Genomic DNA, 21,623 nt, shown 5'->3' with positions numbered 1-21,623 from the left:
TCGCCCACGCAGCAACTCCTCTCTAGACAGTATCCAGGATCCTGGTTCTATAACCAGAGCTCCTCTGGGTCCCCAGGTGTCCCGGGGGGAGTGGACAAGACCTGAAATTCTAACACAGGAGAGTAGTTCTGAATCAGGGACTGCTTTGAGCAGGGGATTGGACTAGATACCTCCTGAGGTCCCTTCCAACCCTGAGATTCTATGATTCTACGACTCGCCAAACGGGCATCAAAGGGCTGTGACAATCATTCTGGGAAACGGGAGGGAGCGCCCGGCTAGATGCTCTTTATCCATCATCAAGCCGCAGCAAAAGAAACTCTCCTCTCCCTCCTCCTTTTGCATATATTTTTATATGCAAATTTCCAGCGGGTAATATCTGGGGAAAAGAAAAGGGAATACGGGTTCCTGTTTAAAGAGGAGCCACAACCGGCCTTGCTGGAACAAAGCGGGTTTTATATTTTGGCTGGCAGGGAAAGAGGCAGATAAATGCAGGAGAATTATTTACATTTACACAAGGCCGGCACATTTGTTTTGCATGAGACAGAGAAGCAGCGGCATCAGAAGAAAGGCCTGACAGAAGCCGGCGCTGGCAGCGGACGGAGGAGCCTGCTTGTTTGCCCAGTTCGGGATGCCTGTGAATGAGTCATTCCCCTTTAAAAGCAAGTTCTCAACTGCTGTTGTGTCTATAAACGTGGCATTGTAGGGCTGGCAGTAACTGCTGCTGCTGAAAACGGGCCTGTAAATCCAGACGGGAGAGAAGAAAGAAAAAAAGAGGGGGAGGAGGAAGGGAGAGAAAGAATTCAATTTTGTCTAAGGCTTTGGCTACACTTGCATTTCAAAGCGCTGCCGCGGCAGCACTGGCCCGCGCTTTGCTTTGAAGCGCTAGTCAAAGCCCCCGCCCCAGCGCTTCCTCCTCTCCCAGCCCCGCTCCAGCTCCCTGTGGGGACGGGGGACAGCGCTGGGCTGCTGCTCGCGCGGGCTTGGGCTGACTCTACTGGCGGCGCTTTGCGCCGCGCGCGCGCGCAGCGAGGTGTGTTTTCACCTGCTGCTGCCCTGCAGCTGCAAGCTGCAAGCCCTAAGTACCGACATGGCCCTCGGCAATGTAGTCTTTGAGGCACAAACACCAAAGGAGGTAGTGTGGCCTAATGGATAGAGAACTGGGAATTTGGACTTGGGAGACCTGGGTTCTAATCCTGACCCTACCACTGGCCTGCCAGCTGACCTTTGGCAAGTCCCCACCCCTCCCCGTACCTCAGTTTCCCCATCTGTAAAAACAGAGATATTGCTACTAAAGTGCTTTGAGATCCACAGCTGAAAAGAGCTAGGTGTGATGATGATGGGATTTTATCTTCACAATCCCCCTGTGGGTGGTAGGGAAGGATTATTCCATTTCACAGACAGGGAATGGAGGCACAGGGGAAATTGGTCAGACAGGAAGTCTTGCAGAACCAGGGATTGAACTCCAGTGTCCCACCCACTAGCCAATCCTTCCTTCCACGTAGAGTCAATGATCTGTGCTGCAGTCAAACCGGCTCTGCCGTCTGCACCCAAAGAGAACGGCAGATGTTTGCAACGTGCCCTGGCTGGCAGTTATTCCAAAGGCTCTTTTGTGGCACATCCAGAAACACACGCACGCTCCTCGCCGCAAGGAGCAGCGATAAGGTTTGTTAGCGCAGCGCTCGGCTCTCCTGTACGTGCACGCTCGGAGTAAACAGCCCTGCCGCGACCTTTGTGCGATCAGGATACAGAGTAACCGAGAGTCGTTACGGGACTATGAACAGGGCCTTGTTTTATGAACGGGGCTGAGATTAATGAGAATAAACATGCCAGCACCTGGTACACAGCAAGTCTGAGCTACCACTAATCTATGATTCTGTTCATGATCAAGGCCAGAAATCATAAGCAGCCCGACGCTCAACAAAAGGAGCGTTGACATCCAACAGAGGGAAGTTAGCTTGGTAATCTACACAACTTTGCCAACCCACAGGGTGGGTGAAGGGGGAACATTACCCCCATTTTACAGATGGGGTAACTGAGGCACCAAGTTTACTGAAGTATCCCTTTAGCTTTGGGGGCACCTGGAGCCTGATTTTCAGAGGTGCTTAACTTGGAGTTGTGGGTTCCAACACAGGAGATAAAAAAAAATCAGCCTCCAGTGTTCCCAAGCTGGATGCACAAAATTAGACAGACGCTTAAACTTTAGGCCTTGCGTTCCTCAGGATCACAGAAAGCTACCGGCAGAGCCGGGACTAGAACCCAGGACCCCTGTTCTAACACAACAGCAGATTCCCCCTCCCAGAGCAAGGAACTGAATCCAGGAGTCCTGAACGCTGGTCTCCAGCTTTAACCATTAGACCCCATTGTTTCCCTACGGTGAGAAGTGAAAATTTCTCATGTCCAATGCCCACTTCCCAGCGCGGCTGAGGAACAAGAGGGGGAGGAGAAGGGGAAATTCTGACTCACTGGACAATCATCTCACGCCCTGTAGCATGGAATCCAGTTGCCCTACTGCATGTCCAGCGGGGGAGTATCCCCCCCAGGGCAGGGCGGGGTTGGCAGCACCGCAGCCGCTTGGTGCCAGCTCAGGAATTCAGCCCGACCTCCTGCCAGAAGGACAAACAAAGCTGGGCTTCTTGCTGGGCTGCACTGGGGGAAGACGAACGTGTGCTTGGCTGCTGTGATATGAGAGGAGACAGACCCAGCCCAGTGGGGCTGTTTTTGCTGGAGAACTGAGGGCTCCTCACCCCCCACGTGCAACAGAGCAGGTTGCTTTGCTGGCTCAAAACACACACCCCTCAGACCCACAAGACCGCCCACTACGCCAGAACAGGAGCCTGCAGCTGGCCACGACATTCTGGCTGCGGGACTATCCAGGGTCTCCGCAGAACCAAGCCTCGGGCTTTTGTCTATGCTGGGGTTTCAGCCGCCGCTGCCCATTCACCCTGGTGCAGCACCATTTGTGCCAGGGCAAATCCCCTCCGCGTTAGGGGCAGTTGCACTGGCACAATACAGAGATGGCTGAAATCGCAACACAGGCAAGGCCTCCGATCCAAGCAGCCAGGTGCAGCAGGCAGAGGTAGCGGCTAAGCAGCTGGCATCACTATGGAGAGACGACATTCTGGTTAGACCACGTTTCCACCGCTGCACGTATGTCGGCTCATGCAATAGTTAAGGAAGGAAACAGCAGCGGAGCATAAGGTGTGTGTGTGTCAGGACGGGAAGGAGGAAGGGAGGCAACCACCACCTTTCCATTCAGTTTTTACAGCTTTCTCCAGAAACAACCACTCCCTGGAGAGCTGCTGCTTGCAGGCAGCTGAACATGAGTCACACCTGCCCCCACCACTTTTACCAACCCAGAGCGCAGAATTTCCTCGCTTCCTACTCCAGGGCCCAGGGCTGCAGCAGAGCAACACGAAGGGATGCTGAGCGTCCAGCCCTTTGCATAGTCCAGCGGACACGGGACAGAACTGGGAGCCAGAGGGGTCAGTTCCCTGCGACTCACTGTGGGTCTGTATACACAGCGACAGCCGTGCAGGGGCTATAGCCACCCAAGCCAGCCCAGGTAACAACAGGAGCGAAGCCAGGGCAGCGCATGCCTGAGAACAGGCTTGCGAGCCAACCACGCACCCGGATGTGCTCGCTGCAGTGTCTTCTCTGCTACTGTCCCGCGCGCTGGATGGATTCAAGCCTGTGCATAGCTAGTGCTGTGTAGACGAACCCTGTGGGACCTTGGGCAAGTCACTCGGCCCCTCTCTGTGCCTCAGTTTCCCTTGCCACCCCTTGCCTTGTTTAGATTGTACGCTTTAACAGTGGTGCCCCAGGCTCAACTGGGGTCTCCAGACACTACTGTAATACATATAATATGGGGGCAGGGGATTGTTACTGCCTTGTACCTACGGCAGCATAAGCTGGCCCAATACAGGAGGGTTCCACCTCCTCCGGGGGTTTGCAGGGACTAAGACCAATGCAGACAGCACGTTCAAAGCAGCCACCCAGCACAACGGCAGGATAGGTGAGCTCAGCGCCACATCCCCTTACGAGCAGTGACACTAGAATCCGGTAACAAAATCTGACACCGGCCTGTGTTGATCTCCAGGTGCGTGTGTTTTATCTCTTCCGCTCCTGATTCTTAACAGAGGACTTTGCCCCAGTCGATGTGTTTATGGCACTTGCGCTATTTAAACAAAAGCAACGGTCCAGTTCACCATAGATAGCAAGGATCCGTTCCCACTACCGCCGGAATGGTGTTAGCAACACTGTTCCAAGCACAGTTGTGTTTGTATTACAGCAACGTCTACAGGCTCCAACTGAAATCAAGACCCCACTGTCCGAGGTACTGTACACATACACAGTAAGAGCCCGTCCCTGCCACAGCCAGTCTAACTCGACAAGGCAAGGAATAATAATCCCTAGCTCTGCTATAGCGCTTTTCATCAGTAGGTCTCAAAGTACTTTACAAAGGTCAGAATCATCCATCGTTTTACAGCTGGGAAAACCGAGGCACGGAGAGGTTAAGTGGCTTGACTAAGGTCATCGGGGGAGTCTGTAGCAGAGCAGGAAATCGAAGGCAGGTTTCCAAATCCTAGGTCAGTGCTTAACCCCAAGACCATCCCTCTTATGAGAATGGGGACTGACAAGTGCTCTCCCATGGTTGTTCTGCCATCTCCCTATCCAGTGTGGTCAGGAAATTATCGTACAGCCAGTTAGGATCCTGCAACGCTACAGAACGTACCATGTTGGAGGGAGCTGGTAACAACATGGGTGTCCACACCAACACAGTTAGAACAGCTGCTCTTGGGCGTTAAATGGGGTAGAAGCATGTTTTCGCCACAGACCAGTCCAAGGTCTCAGTGCAGTTTGGGAGTGTGATTAACGTGTTTTGTCCAGTTTAATTCCGCCCGGAGGGGCGCACAGCCCTGCTGCAAGGGCTCCCCAACCCCAACAAGGTATTTTCCCGGTGCAGCCAGGATGTGTGTCTATCCCTGGGTTAATGCTGAGTGCTGTCTGGAGCCTGCTGCAGAGTCGGGAGGGCTTGCGGGGCAACACCACGGGGGCTGACTCTCCGCTGCCCTGCTCTCCCAGTCGCACCAGCGCAACGTGGTACCAGGTGAGAATGGCAACGTTTCACACCCGCTACGCACTGGTGCAAATGAGCACCCATGTAACGGGGCCGTGGAGAACTGAGCCCTGCTCTCTGCTCTCTCATCGTCCTCGGCTCTCCCGATGCCGCAGGGAGCTCAACCGCCAGGCCTTGCTAGGAGACAGGCTGCTGCATTCCACCGCAGCTGTGGATGTGAAACTGACACAGATCGCCTGCTTCGTCACTGGATCCTCTTTAACCCCCCCCAACCTCCAGTCCCCTCCACAGTTGTCTGCCCGGCCAGTTGTTTAGCCTCACACTGAGGCTATTGATCTCCTGCTGGGGAGGGAGAGAACACGAGAACAGGTGGACGATCAGAGACGAGGCCGGGGTCTGACTGACAGGGGCTATGTATAGCGCCGGTTCTTATAAAACGCCCATCATACCAGCGGCTATCTCAGGGACATGGAGATCCCAGCCATGCAGCGACGAGCAGGAAGATCGAGCGATTGGAGCACGCTCAGCGGAAAGGGACTCCGCAGAGCAAACCCGATGCTGGGAAAGCAGTCTGGCTTCCTCACCCCCTGACCCTGTAGCATTGCTGGACCTGGGAAGAACCCCTTCAAATCAGAGAGGCAGCACAATCCAGTGGATAGAGCCATTAGACCGGGAGACTTCGGTTCTAGTCCCAGCTCTGTCCGTGACCAAATCGCGTCTCTCCGTGCCTCAATTTCCCCTTTCTCGTCTCGCTGTGAGCTCTTTCGGGACACTCTCTCTGACCGTGTATACATACTGCACCTACCACAATGGGGCCTGATTTTGGTTAGGACCTCTAGCCCCTACTATAATACAAGTAAATAATTTGAGGTCTCCTCTGATTGCAAATATCGAGGAGGCCTTCCCTTCTTCCCCCAATCTAGGAGCCGCATCCCTGCCACGCCCGGTTTAGAATCAAGCCAGGGTAGGTTCGCTTCCTCGGACTCAAATCCTGGCTGGAGAACATGCACTGACTGAACACAATGAGAGGCATGCACAAGACTCCCACCCATCTTCTCATTCGCTCCCTCGTTTTCCTAAGGGCCATTATAATCAGAAAATCACCTAAGTGATTTAGGAGCCTAAGTTGCATGAGATGCCAATGTGATTTAGGCACTGATGGGACTTAAGTGCTTTTGAAATTTTGACCCTATTCGTTATTTCTATGGTGGCAGCTTGCAGGAGCCCGAGTCATAGACCACAGCCCCATGGTGCTAGGTGCTGTACAAACAGAACAAAATAAGTCTCTGTGCCAAAGAGCTGATGCTCTAAGTACCCTATGTGAAAAGGGATCCTCCCTCCTAACGTAACATCCCTTCTGCCTCTCTGGGTTTGGGTCAGGTTTGTCTGGGACAGAGGAACTGTTGCTCCCGCTAACCCCGAAGCTTTGGGGGAGCGAGCGGGAGTCTTCACTCTGTGCACAGCACGGGCACTGCCAGCTAAACCCTGCCTGGGTCCGACCACCACTGGACCTGATTCTCATTTGCACTAAGGCCCCTTTACGTTGCCAGAGGGGTTCAAAACGGCTCTAGCGTAGAGACGAGTAAGGTCTGTTGACATACGAATGAAAAGCTGGATTTGGCTTTATACACACACAACACGCACGGCAAGTCACCTGCGAGTTCCCCACCCCTGCAGGGTTTGTGCCCCTTCCTCCGAAGCAGCAGGCACTGCTGGGCCGGTTAGAGACGGGATCCTGTACTAGATGGACCTCGGGTTTAACCCAGCCTGGCCAATTCCCATCTGCAGGGCCCCGGCTGGAGTGCCAATGACTGAATGTTTGGGGGAAATAATCTGGGGCTTCTAACTGAACACGCCGGGCTCTATTCGCATTGACACCCACTCTAAGGCTCCATTATGTTGTGGGGGTGGGGAGGGAGGGGCGCAAGTGTGAATGAGCATCAGGCCCTGTAGCTATGAAATTAGCAAGGATATTCCCCGGCCCAATGTGCTTCTCTTTTAGCGGGTCGCTCTTGTGATTCCTGTACAGTCCTTTGAAGTCCTGCCTGACCGCACAATCTGCTCTTTGTTCATCCCAGAAGGGCAGCTCTCCCCCTAAGTAAAACGGTTTTTCCGCTGGAGGCCTTTCACGAAGCGGGTGGTGGTGGTGGTGGGGGGAGGAATGTTCCATAAAGATCAAATTTTTCCCCCCACGCACAACGTTCCAGCAAAACCACATCATCATCACTGGGAAGCATTTCAGAGAGGAGTTGGTCCAGCTCCGCGCAGGAGGAATGGAAGAGGAGAGATCGCTTCCCGCATGGGGAGTTTTAGCAGCCGTGTGCACTAGGTAGATCGTTTATACACACAAGGCTCTCAAAGCACTCTGGGGACTTTAAGTCTCATGTCCCCATGTGAGATTTTACCAATGGGGGAAACTGAGGCAGACAGCAGCGAGGTGACTTGCATAAGGTCACGCAAAGTCAGTAGCAAACTGGGACCAGAACCCAGGAGTCCTGACTGCCAAGTTCCCCTGCTCTGGTCCAGAGCTGGGACCAGAACCCAGGAATCCTGACTGTCAGTTCCTTGCTTCACCCCCTGGATCACACACCCCCTTCCAGACCTAGGAAGCGGATCCAGGCGCAAGGCTCAGACTGGCTGTTTAGACAACGCAAGGGAGCCCTCAAATTAAACACACACACCAGCCCCGTAATTTCTCTTTATACAACAAGAAGTGGAAGTTCTACGGGGCTGGCTGGCACAGGGGACCAGCCATGTGCTGCTGAGCCTGGTATCTCTAGCTTGCCTGCTTGAGTCCAGCCGAGTTTAGTAGGGATCAAACACTATTTCCATCTGATGGATGTCTGGAGACCCTCTGTGTGGAATGAGTTTGATGGAGTCTCACTGGAGTTCCCAGTGGGTAGGGCAGGTGTCTCCCATTATATCCCAGAGGAGGCAAAGACCCACCCGCAACTAACAAAGTGCTGCCACTCAGGTCTGGTGGGGAGGGGGAAAAATCAGTGTTGGATGTTAACTAACCACCCACTGCTCACAGCCAGAGGTGGCTGCTTGGTCACTCCACGTCCACACAGATTTCAAAGGCCGAGTGACTCTTCTTCTTTAAGAAGCAGGAGAAGAACTGGGCTGGGGAAGGAGCGAAAGTCAATATTGAGCTACCGAGCTCCTGGCTTAATCAGGTTAGGGGCTGCAATTCAGGAAGCAATCGCTCAGACAATCTTATAATGAGCAGGGTCTGGTTCCTGTTTCGGAGAAAAACCACCTCTATCTTTCCTCGTCTCCGATCAGGCTCTTAGCAAAACTGCCAGCAGTGGCGGGAATGGAACTAGCTAATTATTAGGCCAGACATGAAGCACTGGCTGAGATGAACAGTTTACCGTCTGGAGACGTTGGGGAGCCCCAAGCACATTGCACCTCCCCAGGCACTGCAGCAGTGGGGAGGCCCAGGAAGAAGCCAGTTCCCTTTGCTGTGGGGCAAGGCCCTTGATTTCTCCAGCAGCAGGAGAAGAGTGGGTCAGGTACCCACAAAGCGCTAACTCGCCTGAACAAGAGCGAGGGGATCAACCATTACTCTGGCAATGCAGCTCCTCATTCACCAGAGGAAATAGCCCCATAGAGCCGGGTGTCCAGACCCATTCCCACGGGGGCCCCAGAGACAGCCAGACCATCACTGCCTAACACAAAGCAACTAAGGGTGCATGGCACGAGTGGCTAGCTCCCCATGGAGGCTGCTGGGATCTGCTGCTGGCAGAACCGCGGTGCTGCAAGGATCAGGCCAAACGTGGGTTTAGATCCAGGAGGGCAGCAGCAGGATCTGATTAAGGCAGGAACATAACCACACGCGAAACCAACCACTGAGCTTCCTGCATGGTTTGGGGGGGCAGGGGCAGTGAGAAAGAGAGAGGGAGCAGCAGGAGAGCTGGGGCTGCTTTTACAGCAAAGTAAACCCAAGGTAGGGCTCCATCCCAGCCCCTCTCCCTCCTGCAGGTTTCCCCCGGCCCCGAGCAATGGCTTGTGCAGACTTTGGATACCACCGCCTGGAAGATACAAGGCGCCGGGGCTGCCCCAAGCTGGGAAAGGGGGCGATGAAGGAGCAGACAGGCTGGGCTGAGCAGGGCTTGTTGAAGAGGCCTTTGTCCCACGCAGAGAAGCACAGAGAGGAACGGATGAGCCGCGGCAGGGCTTGACAAACCGATTCTCCCAGCGACCTGTCCCAGGGGGCTGTCAATCCCCTTCTGGAGGAGGTCGGTTGACTTGCATTTAAGGAGTCCCAGTGCTGCTGCCCTTCAGAGCTTTCCAAGGGAAACCCCCAAGCTGCCCTCGTCTGGCGACTGCCTGCTCCCAGCCCAGCTCGTGCTGCTCCACGCGGGAGAGCAGCCCACGGTATCGCATGGCATCTGGCAACCCTCTCCTCCAGCAGCTAAGGCAGGCCGGGAGAGCGACCCAGGTTTTCCCAGGATGCACCAGTGCAGACATGGCTGTCCTTCGGAGGCGCGGACGAGCCGACACAGCAGTGGTGGGGAAAATCGCCGCCGTGGGGGCAGGGACCACGGCACAGGAAAACGGCTGTGATGCGGCACAGCGGGTGGCGTGACGGGGGCCCGGATCTGAGGGGCACCGGGCGGGTGCGTGTTTGGGCTGCGATCCCTCCAGCCTGGCTGGGCGTGGTAGGGGAGGCCTGGCTTTCCCCATGAATCCCAGGCCTCGTGAAGCGGGAGGGGAAGGGCGTTGGCTGCCGCCTGCAGATGTGAGTCAGACACGGGCCGCCCCGGCATTGCCACGCCCTCGTGCCGGAGGTGATCTCACCCTTTAAATCCAAAGCCCACCGCCCAATCACAGGCTGCCAGGGAATGCCCTGGCGTGCGACTGGCCCGTTGGAAAACCACTGGCTGCCGGGGGCAAGCAGGCAAGCCTGGCTGTTAGGGACACGTGCGGCTGGCCCCACCCCAGAGCCGGCTCTGCACAGCGCAGGAGCAACGGCCCAGCAGCCAGCTCCTGCCAGAGACCAGCACGGGACAGGGCTCTGGCTGGTTCCCTGTGCCCATCTGCCTTGTGCCGCGCCGTAATCTATAGGCTGGTTCTGCAATGCTCTCAATCTCCCGCCATTCTTCCAGCACAGGTGCAGCCCCTGCCACTCGGAGTGCTAACACCCGCTGGGCCCTGGCATCTTCACCATCATGCCACCCAGCCCTGCTCAGAGCCGAGCGAGGGAGGAACCAGACGCCTCTGCCCCGTCTGGACGAGGGCACTGCCGGCAGAGTAGGAAAGCTGCCCAGGGATGCATGACTGCTGTGCCTCCACTGCCGAGCTTGGAGCCCGGAGCAGGCTAGTTAATCATAACCCAGCCCTTGCTGCACTGTGGTCTATCGCTTCGTCACCTTTCACCTCCAGGCACGGGCCCAGCCCTGCTCGTTAAAGCAGGCACACAATAGGCGCCTTCTTACACAAGGGCAGCGTTAGGAGCTCCAGCGCGCCAGCTGCTGCCTGAGACCGGGGAATCAGCTCTCACAGCCGGCTCTACACGTGCCCATCTCCCTCCACCAGTCACGCTGGGAGAGCCCGACCCTGGCACATGCCACTAGGGTGACCAGACAGCAAGTGTGAAAAATCGGGACGGGGGGTGGGGTTAATAGGAGCCTATATAAGAAAAAGACCCAAAAATCGGGACTGTCCCTATAAAGTCCAGACATCTGGTCACTCGACGTGCCACCCCCTGCCCAGGGGTGGGTGTGAACTCGGGGCCGGATGTTGCCGGAAGCCCAGCGAGAAGCCACACCCTCTATGGCAGGGCACAGGGATTGGACCACGGAAACTGGCAACACTAGAGCGAGTGCCCCAGGCCAATCAGGCCAGGGAGACACCACTCCCTCGGCCTCGTACACGCAGGGCTGCGGCAGGGGCTCCGGGAAGGGGGCTCGGTCTCAAATCCAAGGAGTGGAGGGGTTCTTCTGTCACTGTAGTTCATTCACCTTCCCGAGACGTGGTAGCTAGAATTCTTCCCTGGACCTAGTACTGTCTACACTGGGAGTAATGTCGGAGCAACTTTGCTGATCGGGGGTGTGGCTTTGTCATACCCCTTATTGATGTAGCTGGGGCGACTTAACTTTTTAGTGTAGACCTGGTGTTACACTCTCACTGCCTGCACCAGGCGGATTCAGCAGATAAGGGACTGGAATGCCTTCAGGAGAGCGTGTGGCCTACCGGTTAGAGCGGGGACTTTGATCAGACTCCTGGGTCCAGTCCCCCACCTCTGGGAGGGGAGTGTGATCTAATGATCAGAGCAAGGGGCCGGGGGACGAATGGGGGAGTCAGAACTTATGGGTCCCTTTCCAGACAGAATCTCAGCACTTCGGCGGGTCACTGAGCCTTATTCTACCTCCGTTTCCCCATTGCTAAAATGGGCTCAATAATGTACCTCCTGCTGCACAAAGCTGTCGGGAGGCTCGGTGAACAGTTGCCAAGCCACCACCCAAGACCCTTGCGGAAAGGAGTTAGAAAGCGGCACTAATTTAGCACTCAGCCCCTGGCCTGCGCCAACGCGGCACCTTTCTCCGGTGTTCATTTCACCGGCAAGAACTAGAGACTCCAGCCCTGGAAGGAAGCAGGGTCTGCACCTACAGCAAGGGGAGGGCATCTCCGCTGAGCGAGTCAACGTCCCCAACACCAGATCATCACCACGCCTGCGTTTACTGACCCAGAGCCAAGTGCTCTGAGTAGCACCACAGCTTCCCTTCTCCTGACACGCCCTGCCGGGTGGATCCAGCCACACCAATGGCTCGGCCGGCCTGGGGAATGAGACACCCAACGCAGAGCTCATGAGCGAGAGACGCTGGGTGCCTTTAGACACTTGGTTCGCTCTCGTCATCTCTCCCGTGCTGTAGATGCTATCACACCAGCCCTTCGAATGGAACAGTGGCTGCTCGGCCCAGATAACGCTCACGCAGGAGGTCGGGGAGCCTGGTGGGGGAAGATACCAAGGAAACGTTTCCGCCTTGGCGCTAGATGCAACACTGAGCGCGCGCGTGGACTGGGTTAGTCGAGCTCCTAGAGCATCTTCCCCCGGGACCGCTCGGAGTATTTCAGACAATGGGCTCCGTCCCCTTGTGCAGCCACTTACCCCGGCTCAAAGCAAGCTCAGAACCTGTTCCCAGCTGGTAGCGTGTTGCACCCCTTTAGCAATGGGATAAGTGACCGCAGGAAGGGCCTGACTCCATTGTCCTGCCCCATGAGTCCAGCCTCACAGCCCTCTCTGGGATCTGGGTGAGCGTTATTGTCCCTGCCCCCTTTTACAAAGGGGGAAACTGAGCAACAGAGAGGGGACGGGACGTGCTCCGTAGGTCACAGTGCCCCCGACACCAGGAGCCCTGACTGCCCAATCTGGAGCTTCCTCCCCAAAAGATTATCCTTTGGAATTCCCTGTCTGTGGTTAGAGCTGGGTGATGAAAGCCAGGGCCCCGGCACTCCATTCCCAACTCAGTGAAGGACCGCGAACCAGTCACTTCAGCTCCATGCCTCCGTTTCCCTCCATGTGTAAAGTGAGTCGGGTAACTCCCTCTCTTGCAGGCGGTGCATTAAAGTGCATTGAGAACCTCGGAGGAGTCACGCTACAGAGGCCCGAGACGCTGTTTCTACTGAAACGCCTCCCCAAAGCGGAGCTGCTTTGATTAGTTTAACTTGTGCCTCACTCTGAATAATTTCACAGCCCGGAGGAAGCAATCAGAGCAGAATGCAATGAACCCTGCTCATTACAAGGGGGAAAGTCCCTAACAAGGACTTTTCAGATCAGAAAGCTTCCTGAAACCCAACCCAACTCCTCCACACTCACCCACCCCGCCACTCACTGTCGGGCTCCTCCCAGAATTCATGCTCCCAGTAGCCAGTACAGTCACCCTAAGTAGTAAATGAATAATGCAATATTGACAGCCGGGGAAATAAACCCTGTTCTTCACTCTCGCTGCTGATTCACGGGTCTCTATTTGAGATATCACAACACTTTGGTCTCTCTTGGTAACGACCGTCATTGCCAAGCACAGAACAAGGTAGGAGCGGAGCTTTCAAGATAAATGGCCTGAGTCACCCATTGTCGCTTTTAATAACTAGGCTCAGAACAGGAGAGTGGTCATGTGGGAATCCCCTCGGGGAAGGGAGTTTTTCCTCAGGGGGTCTGTTGTGTCAGAAAAAGGTAGCAGCAACATCCAGTTTTCGAGAATGCACATTCCATTCCAGTAAGCAACAGATCGTATAGATTATATACAGGGATCTCTGCACTGCAGCCACCTCCGGAGTGGAGCAGGGCAGCAGTGTAACAGCCACACAGCAGCAGGAGCTGGCTGCAGGCTGGGCATTATGGTAATGGATGGCTTAAGAAAAAGACAGAGGAGATTGTTTTAAAGTTTAAGGCTGCAAAACCTTTAGAAAACACGGCTCCTGCTGTAGTAGCAAAATCTCTTCCTCTTCATCCCCTCCAAAATCCTCCCCCATCCTGGCATGCCCATGGCCAGGGGAGAACAGACACAGATATTCAGCACATGGAAACCTGCATTCAAAATCCATCTCCAAATAGTAACGAGACTCTCGGAGCTAAATGCAGAGCTAGCTACAGTTCTATGCAGAGATGACCACGGGAGTTATCTAGAGACAGATCAGTGGCTGGGGAGAGACACAGGAAGCTAAATATAAAATCCTGGGCAGCTTTTAAAGACATCTGTGAAATGTTCCTCCTGCTTTCTGCGTGAGCTGATTATTCATGGCAGAATGTCCCCTTTGGGGGCCTTTTAGAAAACAAACTCCTTTATAGCAAAGCCAGGGAGGTAAGACACTGCTGATCTAATGCAGGAATGGGAGACGCGCTTTGTTTGCCATCACGGACACCTGGGTTCAAATCCTGCTCATGCTCCCTGGAACTGACTGTGGGCGGGAGCGTGATGGAGGCAGCAGATTTAGCCTTACGGGAGCGTCCCTGCTGCTCAGCAAGGATCGGGTCTCAGCAGAGACCAGAATATGCCAGAGCTGCAGACCCTAAAGGGTCATGTTCTGCTCCGAAGTCCATGGCAGTCCGGGACTTTTGAATCAGGACCACCGGGTGAAGCTGCAGGGCTCTGCAGCTTTCTGGATACAGGAGCCACTCCCAACCTCCTTTGGATCCCTCTGACCTTCACCACCGCCCGCTGGGGACAAGCGCCTCCGCCACATGGGCCGAGGAGACACAGAACGGGAAACCCAAGTCCCCAGGGAACCCTTGCTGGTTGGGGGCCAAGGTCCAAAGCATGGGAGGAACCAGCTCGTCGGAATGGGCAGAATGCCACCATGTGCTACCGAGCTCCCTGGTGCCAGCTCTAGCATAGCAGGGAGGCGCGGGCGTGGGGAAAGGGGAGTTTAGGCAAATTTGGCAGCAGCAGGGGAAAGGAAAATACCATACCGGAGGGGGGGGGGATTTGAAACTACTAGACGGACAGAACCAGGGAGGCCCCAGCACACCCCAGAGCGCCGCAATGAGAAGGTGAAGCCCCTGAATCCCATTTGGCTGAGCAGGCTCAGGCTAGTTTCGAAAGAGACGCAGCGAAATCGAAAGAGGATCAGCAGAGCCATGGATCTGCGCTCCAGCCCGTTCCCAAAGCCCCTCCCGCATGGCGTCTCGCACCATAAACACAGAAAAACCCTTGGCCACCGGCAACGGGGACATCTCAGCTCCCGCAACACAGGTTTTTTAAATGACTGGCAAAGGTGGAGTGGGGGAATAAGCCAGGGAAGCAAGATCTGCAGGCAGGAGAGCCGGGGCCAGCTAGACCAATTACCACAGGGCTTATTCGGCAGCCTCAGAGAGAGAATCGAAGACAGAGATAGGTCCCGAGGTGCAAATTCAGAGGCATCTGGATCCAGGGCACTGGGTCCAGCCTATCAGAGAAATGGGGGCCAGACGCAGAGTTTAGATTCAGATTCGGATACCGACCCCGCTCTGCTCCCGCGGAAGCAAGGGATCTGAGCCGAACTCCCAGGCTAATTCTACGTCACATTATTAAAGGCACTTGCACCAGGATCTCGCCGCCCCAGCTGACAGCTGCCGAGACAATCTCGCTCCAAGGACGGCGCCGGCTCCTGAACACCCAGGGCTGAATTTACACACTGACCATGCAGCAATTTATTGCGAGGTGGTGGGGGAAGGCAAGAATCCACCCACCCTACCACGACACACCAGCTTCCACAGTAACATCCCAGCCAGGGTAGGGATTTTTCCCATCCTCCTCCTACTCTGGATTGGGTTTTTTTTTCCCCTCCACGTCCCTCACTGTTTGCCAAACACATTACAACACGCTATTCACTTGGCCTGTGGCCTCGGGATATTTGTGGCTTCTTTCCCAAGGCTGCCAGCCCTGGTTGCTCCCACTCAGGCTTTTAGGGACTGCTCCATTCTTGGAAAGGGGGGAAGTGGGAAATTCTTCCACTACCAGCTGCCCCACGGCCTAGCATGGGCACTACCCCGGTGCTTACCGTGCCTTCAGCTCCTTGAACTCCTCCCGCACTTTGCTCAGCTCCAGCTGCAGTCGCGCCCTCTCCTTGGCCACGGAATCCAAGGTCTTGCGGGCATCCGCCAGCTCCGATTCGTAGGCCGACTTGATGCCCGACACCTCGCGGCTCACCACCTCCTCGGACTCGGTGATGCGCAGCCGGAGACCGGCATTTTCCGACTCCAGCGAGCGCACCCGGTCAATGTAGACGGCCAGCCGGTCGTTGAGCTCCTGCAGGTCCTCCTTCTCCTGCAGGCGGGTGATGCGGGTGGGAGAGAGCGGGGTGCCACCCGCCCCACTCCGTGTGGCCCTCTTCTGAGATGGGGTGTCCATCGCGGTTCACAGCCTGGCAGAGAGAAGGGAGCACGGGTCAGTGACTCAGATCTCTGGAGCTGCCTTCCCCACGCCTGCGTCTGCCTCGCTGGTACTGACAGTCTGAGTCACTCGCACGGATCTCGGCTCAAATATCCTTGGGAAGTAGGAGATGGGGGAGTGGGAGTGGCTATGCAAAGTAGGGCCAGCCCCTGCTTTGGTTATTTAAAGGAGCAGAGGCTCCTGGAAAAACAGGCTCTGTTTAAAATAAGGGCTTGTCCACAAGGAAAAGTTATAGCAAGACGTGCTCAGCTGTGAATTTAAATAGCTATAATGATAGTGGTATAATCCCCGGATGAGCATTCTGGAATCCGAGCATCTTTTGCAGTTTAGTTTATGCTACTTTAGTCGGGATTTAATCTAAACTGCGAAGTGCCACTCTTGTTGCAGAATGAAAATAATAAATAGCAACCCCTAGCTCTTCTGGGGCACTCTTCATCAGTAGATCTCAAAGCACTTTACAAAGGAGATCAGTCTCATGATCTCCATTTTACAGGTGGGGAAACTGAGGCAGAGGGCAGGGAAATGACTTGCTCAGGGTCACCCAGCACGGCAGTGGCAAAGCCAGCTCTCCTGAAGCCCAGTGCAGTGTTCTATCCACTAGGCCACCCTGCCTCCAGAATCAGAGTGCTCACACAAGGAGTTAGGGCTTATCTACGTGGGGTAGTTGACCAGAATAGCTCCCCAAGGTGGACATTCTTATTCCAGAATAAGGTCTTGCCTACAGGGAGACACCCAGGAAAGTTTATCCGAATTAACAAAAGATGTGAATTTAACCTGCTTTAACCGCACATGGGCACGCTCATTTGGAATAGGAAGAAGCCTATTGGGGTGGGGCAGCCACTCAGCACACACGGTAGCACCCCATAAGTGAGCCACATGATCCAGTGGCTAGTGAGAGTCAAGACTCCAACGTTCTACTGCCCAGCTTCAGAGCATCAGGAGTCCTGCATTCTCTTCCGAACACGAGGCGGGAGCGTGGTCTGTTAGGCCACGTCTACACTGGGAAATTAGGTCCGTATAGCTACACCACTCAGGAGTGAAGTCACACTGGAGCAGCCAGAGAGAAGTGTTACTAGGATGCTCCAGGCCAGCAGCTCTCAACCTTTCCAGACGACTGTCCCCCGTTCAGGAGTCTGATTTGTCCAAGTTCCACCTCACTTAAAAACGACTTGCTTACAAAATCAGCCCTAAAAATACAAAAGCGTCACAGCCACTGTTACTGACAAATGGCTGCCTTCCTCATTTTTCACGTATAGTTATAAAATAAATCACCTGGAATACACATATTATACTTACATTTCAGTGTACAGTGTATAGAGCAGCATAAACAAGTCATTGTCTGCCTGAAAATTTAGCTTGCATTGACTTCTCTGGTGCTTTTTGTGTAACCCTTTGTAAAACTAGGCAACTATTCTAGATGAGCTGATGTGGCCCCGGAAGACCTCTGCGTACGCCTGGTTGAGAACCACCGCTCCCAGGAACGGAAAACCAGTCTTACAAGAGGACACTACAAGGGCTTGGCTTGTTGAGCCTGGCAAAGCGGGGGCTGAGAGGGGATCTGATTGCTGTCTCTAAATACATCTCGACCAGGTGGTGGGCCAGCATGTTTGCTCTAGACAATGCTGGGGGGGGGGGAGGCGCACAGGGGCAGGACATTTCCCCTCCCCCTGCTGTCACTCAGACCAGCATGGCCCAAGCCTTGTCCAGCAGGCAGAGCTTGTCAGGTGGCTTTTGGGTTCCACTCCCATCAGGCTCTGCTGGGTGCAGACAGCAGGTCAGCAGCTGATACACAGAGCGTGGCCCCAGCTGAGCATGTGCACCAAGGACAGCCCAATGTCCTGCCAGAGCAAGCAGCTGTGTGCGCATGCGGGTGGGTGGAGGGGGGCTCATCTCTAGGGACAATGGGACCCCCCCGCCTTTTCTCTCCCCCGCCAACCTGGCAGCAGGATCAGAGAGGGTGGCAACTGATTGGCCCATGGCCCCACCTTAGCAGCAGCTGAGGCTGCCTCCCGCACCCCGTTCATGGGCACCACGGACTGCACCGATCCTAGGCCCAGCCTGAGGTGGGCAGCCTCATTCCCAAGGGGGACACATTGGCCATATTTATGCAGCGATGACACCTAGGCCAGGGCCCTGCTGGGCCAGAGGCAACACGGACGTGGTACCTCCCAAGCCTTCCTAGTGCAGGAAGCAGGATCCCAATTCACTGCTTCAGTGATCCCCCTTTCCCCAGGGGTCGGCCTCCCAGTTTACGAGAAGACTTCGCTCATCAGCTTATGAGAGTCATCACCCTCTATAGCAGTGGGTCAACCAGGGGTACGTGTATCCCCGGGGGTACACAGAGGTCTTGCAGGGGGTACATCAACTAATCTAGATATTGGCCTCAATTTACAACAGGCTACAGAAAAAGCACTAGCAAAGTGTATGACATTTTAATTTGTACTGAAACAGCGATTTGTTTATACTGCTCTATGTACTATACACTGAAATGCAAGTACAATATTTATATTCCAATTGATTTATTGTATAATTAAATGGTAAAAATGAGACAGTCAGCAATTTGTCAGTAATAGCGAGCTGTGATGCTTTTGTATTTTTATGGCTGATTTTGTAAACAAGTCGTTTTTAAGTGAGGCAAAACTTGGGGATACACGAGACAAACCAGACTCCTGGAAGAGGTACAGGAGGCTGGAAAGATTGAGACCTGTAGCACTTTTTAAACCCTAGCTCTGGCTAGGTAGCTAGACAAGGTCCTTCTCTTTTTTAGGTTTGTCTGTACAGCCCCTAGCACCATGGGGCCCTGGTCTGTGAGGGAGGCTCCCATGTGCCACCGCAATATATTATAATACCTGGTCCCCATCACTGTCAGCGCCTCCCCATTCCCGTGTATTTATCCTCACACCCTCTGTCCGGCAGGGTAGTGCCGATATCCCTGTTGTACAAATGGGGAAACTGAGGCACAGAGAGGCTAAATGACTCAGCCCCGGCCACCAAGGGCCTCTGGGGCAGAGCAGGGAACTGAACTGCAGTTTCCTGAGTCTCAGGCTAGGGTCTGAACTGCTGGCCCATCTTTCCTCTCCCCTAGCTCTCACAGAGCTTTACAAAGGTTATCTGATGGAGGAAACTGAGGCACAGGGCAGTGCAGTGACTTGCTTAAGGTCACACAATAAAACAGTGGCAGAGCTGGGAATAATACCCAGGTCTCCTAGTACCCAGTCCCTGGCGCTAACTACTAGACCACACTCCCTTCTGGAGCCAGGAATAGAGCGCAGAACCTTTGACACCCCTAACCAACAGGGAAGGCGTGAAAAATAGGCAGCTTTACTGAAGCCCTCCTGCACTGTCAGTCCGGGAAGGCATCACCCCGGCAAGCACCAGTGCCCTTTAGGGGCAGGGAGGGTTATTGCTAAATGAATTCTATGCAGGTTCTTTCACCCCACCCCTTCCAGTCATGCATTAACAATGGGACTAATATCCATTGTTCTCTCTGCTCCTCTCCCCAGGAGAACGGGGCGTGCCACAGAGGGGTTTGTTTTGGTAGGGTTTTGCTCTGTTTACAGCTGTGCACGCTCAGTGCAAGCCCTGCCCATGGACACTGCAGGAGACCAAGAGGGAACATGCACAAGAGTTAGCCAGCTATGCTTTGCAAGGGGGGGGGGATGTTCCAGGCTCTTTCCAGCCCAGGAATGCAAGGCCAAGGACGATCCCAGATGAGAGCAAGATAGTAGCTCTGATCCAGCACTGGAGCAGGCACCTCCCCTGCCCCTGGACAACAGCTTAAAGAGCCAGGAAGTGCACCCTCCCCTACAGCCCCCCTGCCTTTAACAAAGCCCCTCTCAGATTTAGCCATCTGGACAGTTTGGAGGGCCCCTGCTAAACTCCGCTGTGCCTTGGAAGTTCAGGGGTGGAGGGAGCTTGGATGGGGTCAGGGATAAAGGGGGCTCAGTGTTACACCGGTGGGATCAGGGAGGGGGGGGTTACATTAGCAGCACAGGAAAGGCAAGTGGGGGCTCAGTGATCAAAGCTCAGGCTGTTAAGGGGGAGGGCGGGTGTGGTTCACATGGGCACTATCTAGATACTTATGGCCCAGTCCCTGTGGGCAGGGAGGGATTTGAAGGCCTGACGGGATCGGGGGCAGGAACCATCTTTGTTCTGTACAGCACCTAGCACCACGGGGTCCTGGTTCTGCGACCGGCGCTCCTGGGCGCTACCGCAGTGTAGATGGTGATGACAAAACGCAGCTTGGGGGTGGCAGAGTGTGGGGCTCAGGAGGGGTGAAAGCCTGGGGGGGGCGGAGAAGGGGGCTTGGGGCTGCAACGTAGCACCCAGCGAGGCAGAGGGGGTCTGGGACAGAAGGGGGCGGCTTGGTGCCCGGATCACACTCCCAGCAGACAGCAAGGAGCTGCCCTTTCCCCCACCCCATAAAGGGGCTTGGAGTGGGGCAGGGTCCCTGCACCCTTGGTCGCAGCGTCTGGAGGGGAGCCCCTCGCAGGGTTACCCCACCCCAGCCCCTCTCCCGCCAGGGCTGAGCATTACTTACCCCGCCCAGCGCTCCCCCAGGGAGCAGCCCCCTCCACCTGCCTCCTTAAACCCCTGCCCCAACCAGCCCCCTCCCGCGTCTCCTTATCTGCAGCAGCTGCGTGGGATGGAGCCTGCCTAACGCCTCTGCCCTCGAAGGGGTTAATCCGCAGCGCGCCCAGACCTTGCCCTTGCCATCAATGAGTGTCTGCTGATGACGCAACGATTCTTCCTCGCGTCTCATTGGTTGACGGGGTTGTCACTCTGCGTCAGTTCTCTTCCCTCCCCCCCACCACCTTTTTTTTTCTGCTGCTCCTGCAGTTTGGGTTCCCCTCTCTCCAACCCAGGCAGTTGTTGTTTTTCAAATCCCAGCTCTCCTGGGGGGGGGAGAGAGAAAAAGTAGGAAGCATGAAGCCAGCAGCCCCTCCAGGCCCCAAAACACAGATGGCCAATAAAGACCCCCCCACACACACACAAATATAACTAACGGATAAATGTATAATTATGACATTGGCTTAACAATCAGTAACTTCCCTCTCTCCAAAAATATAACTAATACACAGAGGCAAGAGAGAGAAATCTCCTGGGTCTCAAGCCAATCTCCTGTTGGGGGGGGGGGGGCTCTGCCTGCTAATTTTTGATGGCCTGGGGTTGGCTTTTGTGTGTCTCGCCTCTGGCCCTTACTCCACCTAGATGGTTTGCCTTCTGGAGGCTGCTGATTAAAGACCCTGGCTGGAGAGAAAATCCCTCTAAGAGGGAGGCGCTCTGGGCACAAATGGCAGGAGACCAGAGCTCTGCCCTCTGTGACGCTCACAGTAACTTCAGGGGTGGTGGGTTAAGGGTAGAAGCCAGCGGCAGGGCTAGGTGGAGGAGACTGGTCGCTCTCTAGGGGTACGTCGGAGTGAGCCTCCCAGCACGAGAAGAGATACCACAGAGTGGCAGATATTTACAGCTGGCTCACATCTGCACATCTGTGTTGTGCAGTATGGGGTGGGGGGGCGTTGCAAGCCAAGTAACCATGGACCCATAAATGCCAGCTTGTATTTGGCTCCCTCCTAGGAGGCAGTACAGCCTAGTGCTGGGACTCAGGAGAGCTGGCTTCCATCCCTAGCTCTGCCACCAGCCTGCTGGGTGACCTTCGGCAAATCACA

At 55.0% G+C, this 21,623-nt stretch overlaps 1 protein-coding gene across 5 annotated transcripts in view; it reads right to left on the bottom strand.

Moving 5' to 3' along the window:
- LMNA (lamin A/C) overlaps positions 1 to 20,800 on the bottom strand; it is a 58,586-nt gene extending 37,786 nt beyond the window's left edge. The window contains exons 1-2 of one of the 5 annotated variants that reach the window (XM_039512719.1): positions 20,657 to 20,800; positions 15,563 to 15,925 (exon numbers count right to left, since the gene is read on the bottom strand). In XM_039512719.1, the coding sequence (XP_039368653.1) occupies positions 15,563 to 15,912 (350 nt within the window). In that variant the 5' untranslated portion in view covers positions 15,913 to 15,925; positions 20,657 to 20,800. Of the gene's footprint in view, positions 1 to 15,562; positions 16,102 to 20,494; positions 20,525 to 20,581; positions 20,599 to 20,656 lie in introns of those variants that run through there. The other 4 variants (XM_039512721.1, XM_039512723.1, XM_039512722.1 and 1 more) reach the window with 4 other exon arrangements.
- Positions 20,801 to 21,623: the final 823 nt, after the last annotated feature.

Source organism: Mauremys reevesii, linkage group 24 (assembly GCF_016161935.1).
Source record: "Mauremys reevesii isolate NIE-2019 linkage group 24, ASM1616193v1, whole genome shotgun sequence".
Classification (NCBI taxonomy): Eukaryota; Metazoa; Chordata; order Testudines; family Geoemydidae; genus Mauremys; species Mauremys reevesii.
Note: the sequence above shows the minus strand (reverse complement) of the source record. Positions and strands in the feature narration are given on the sequence as shown.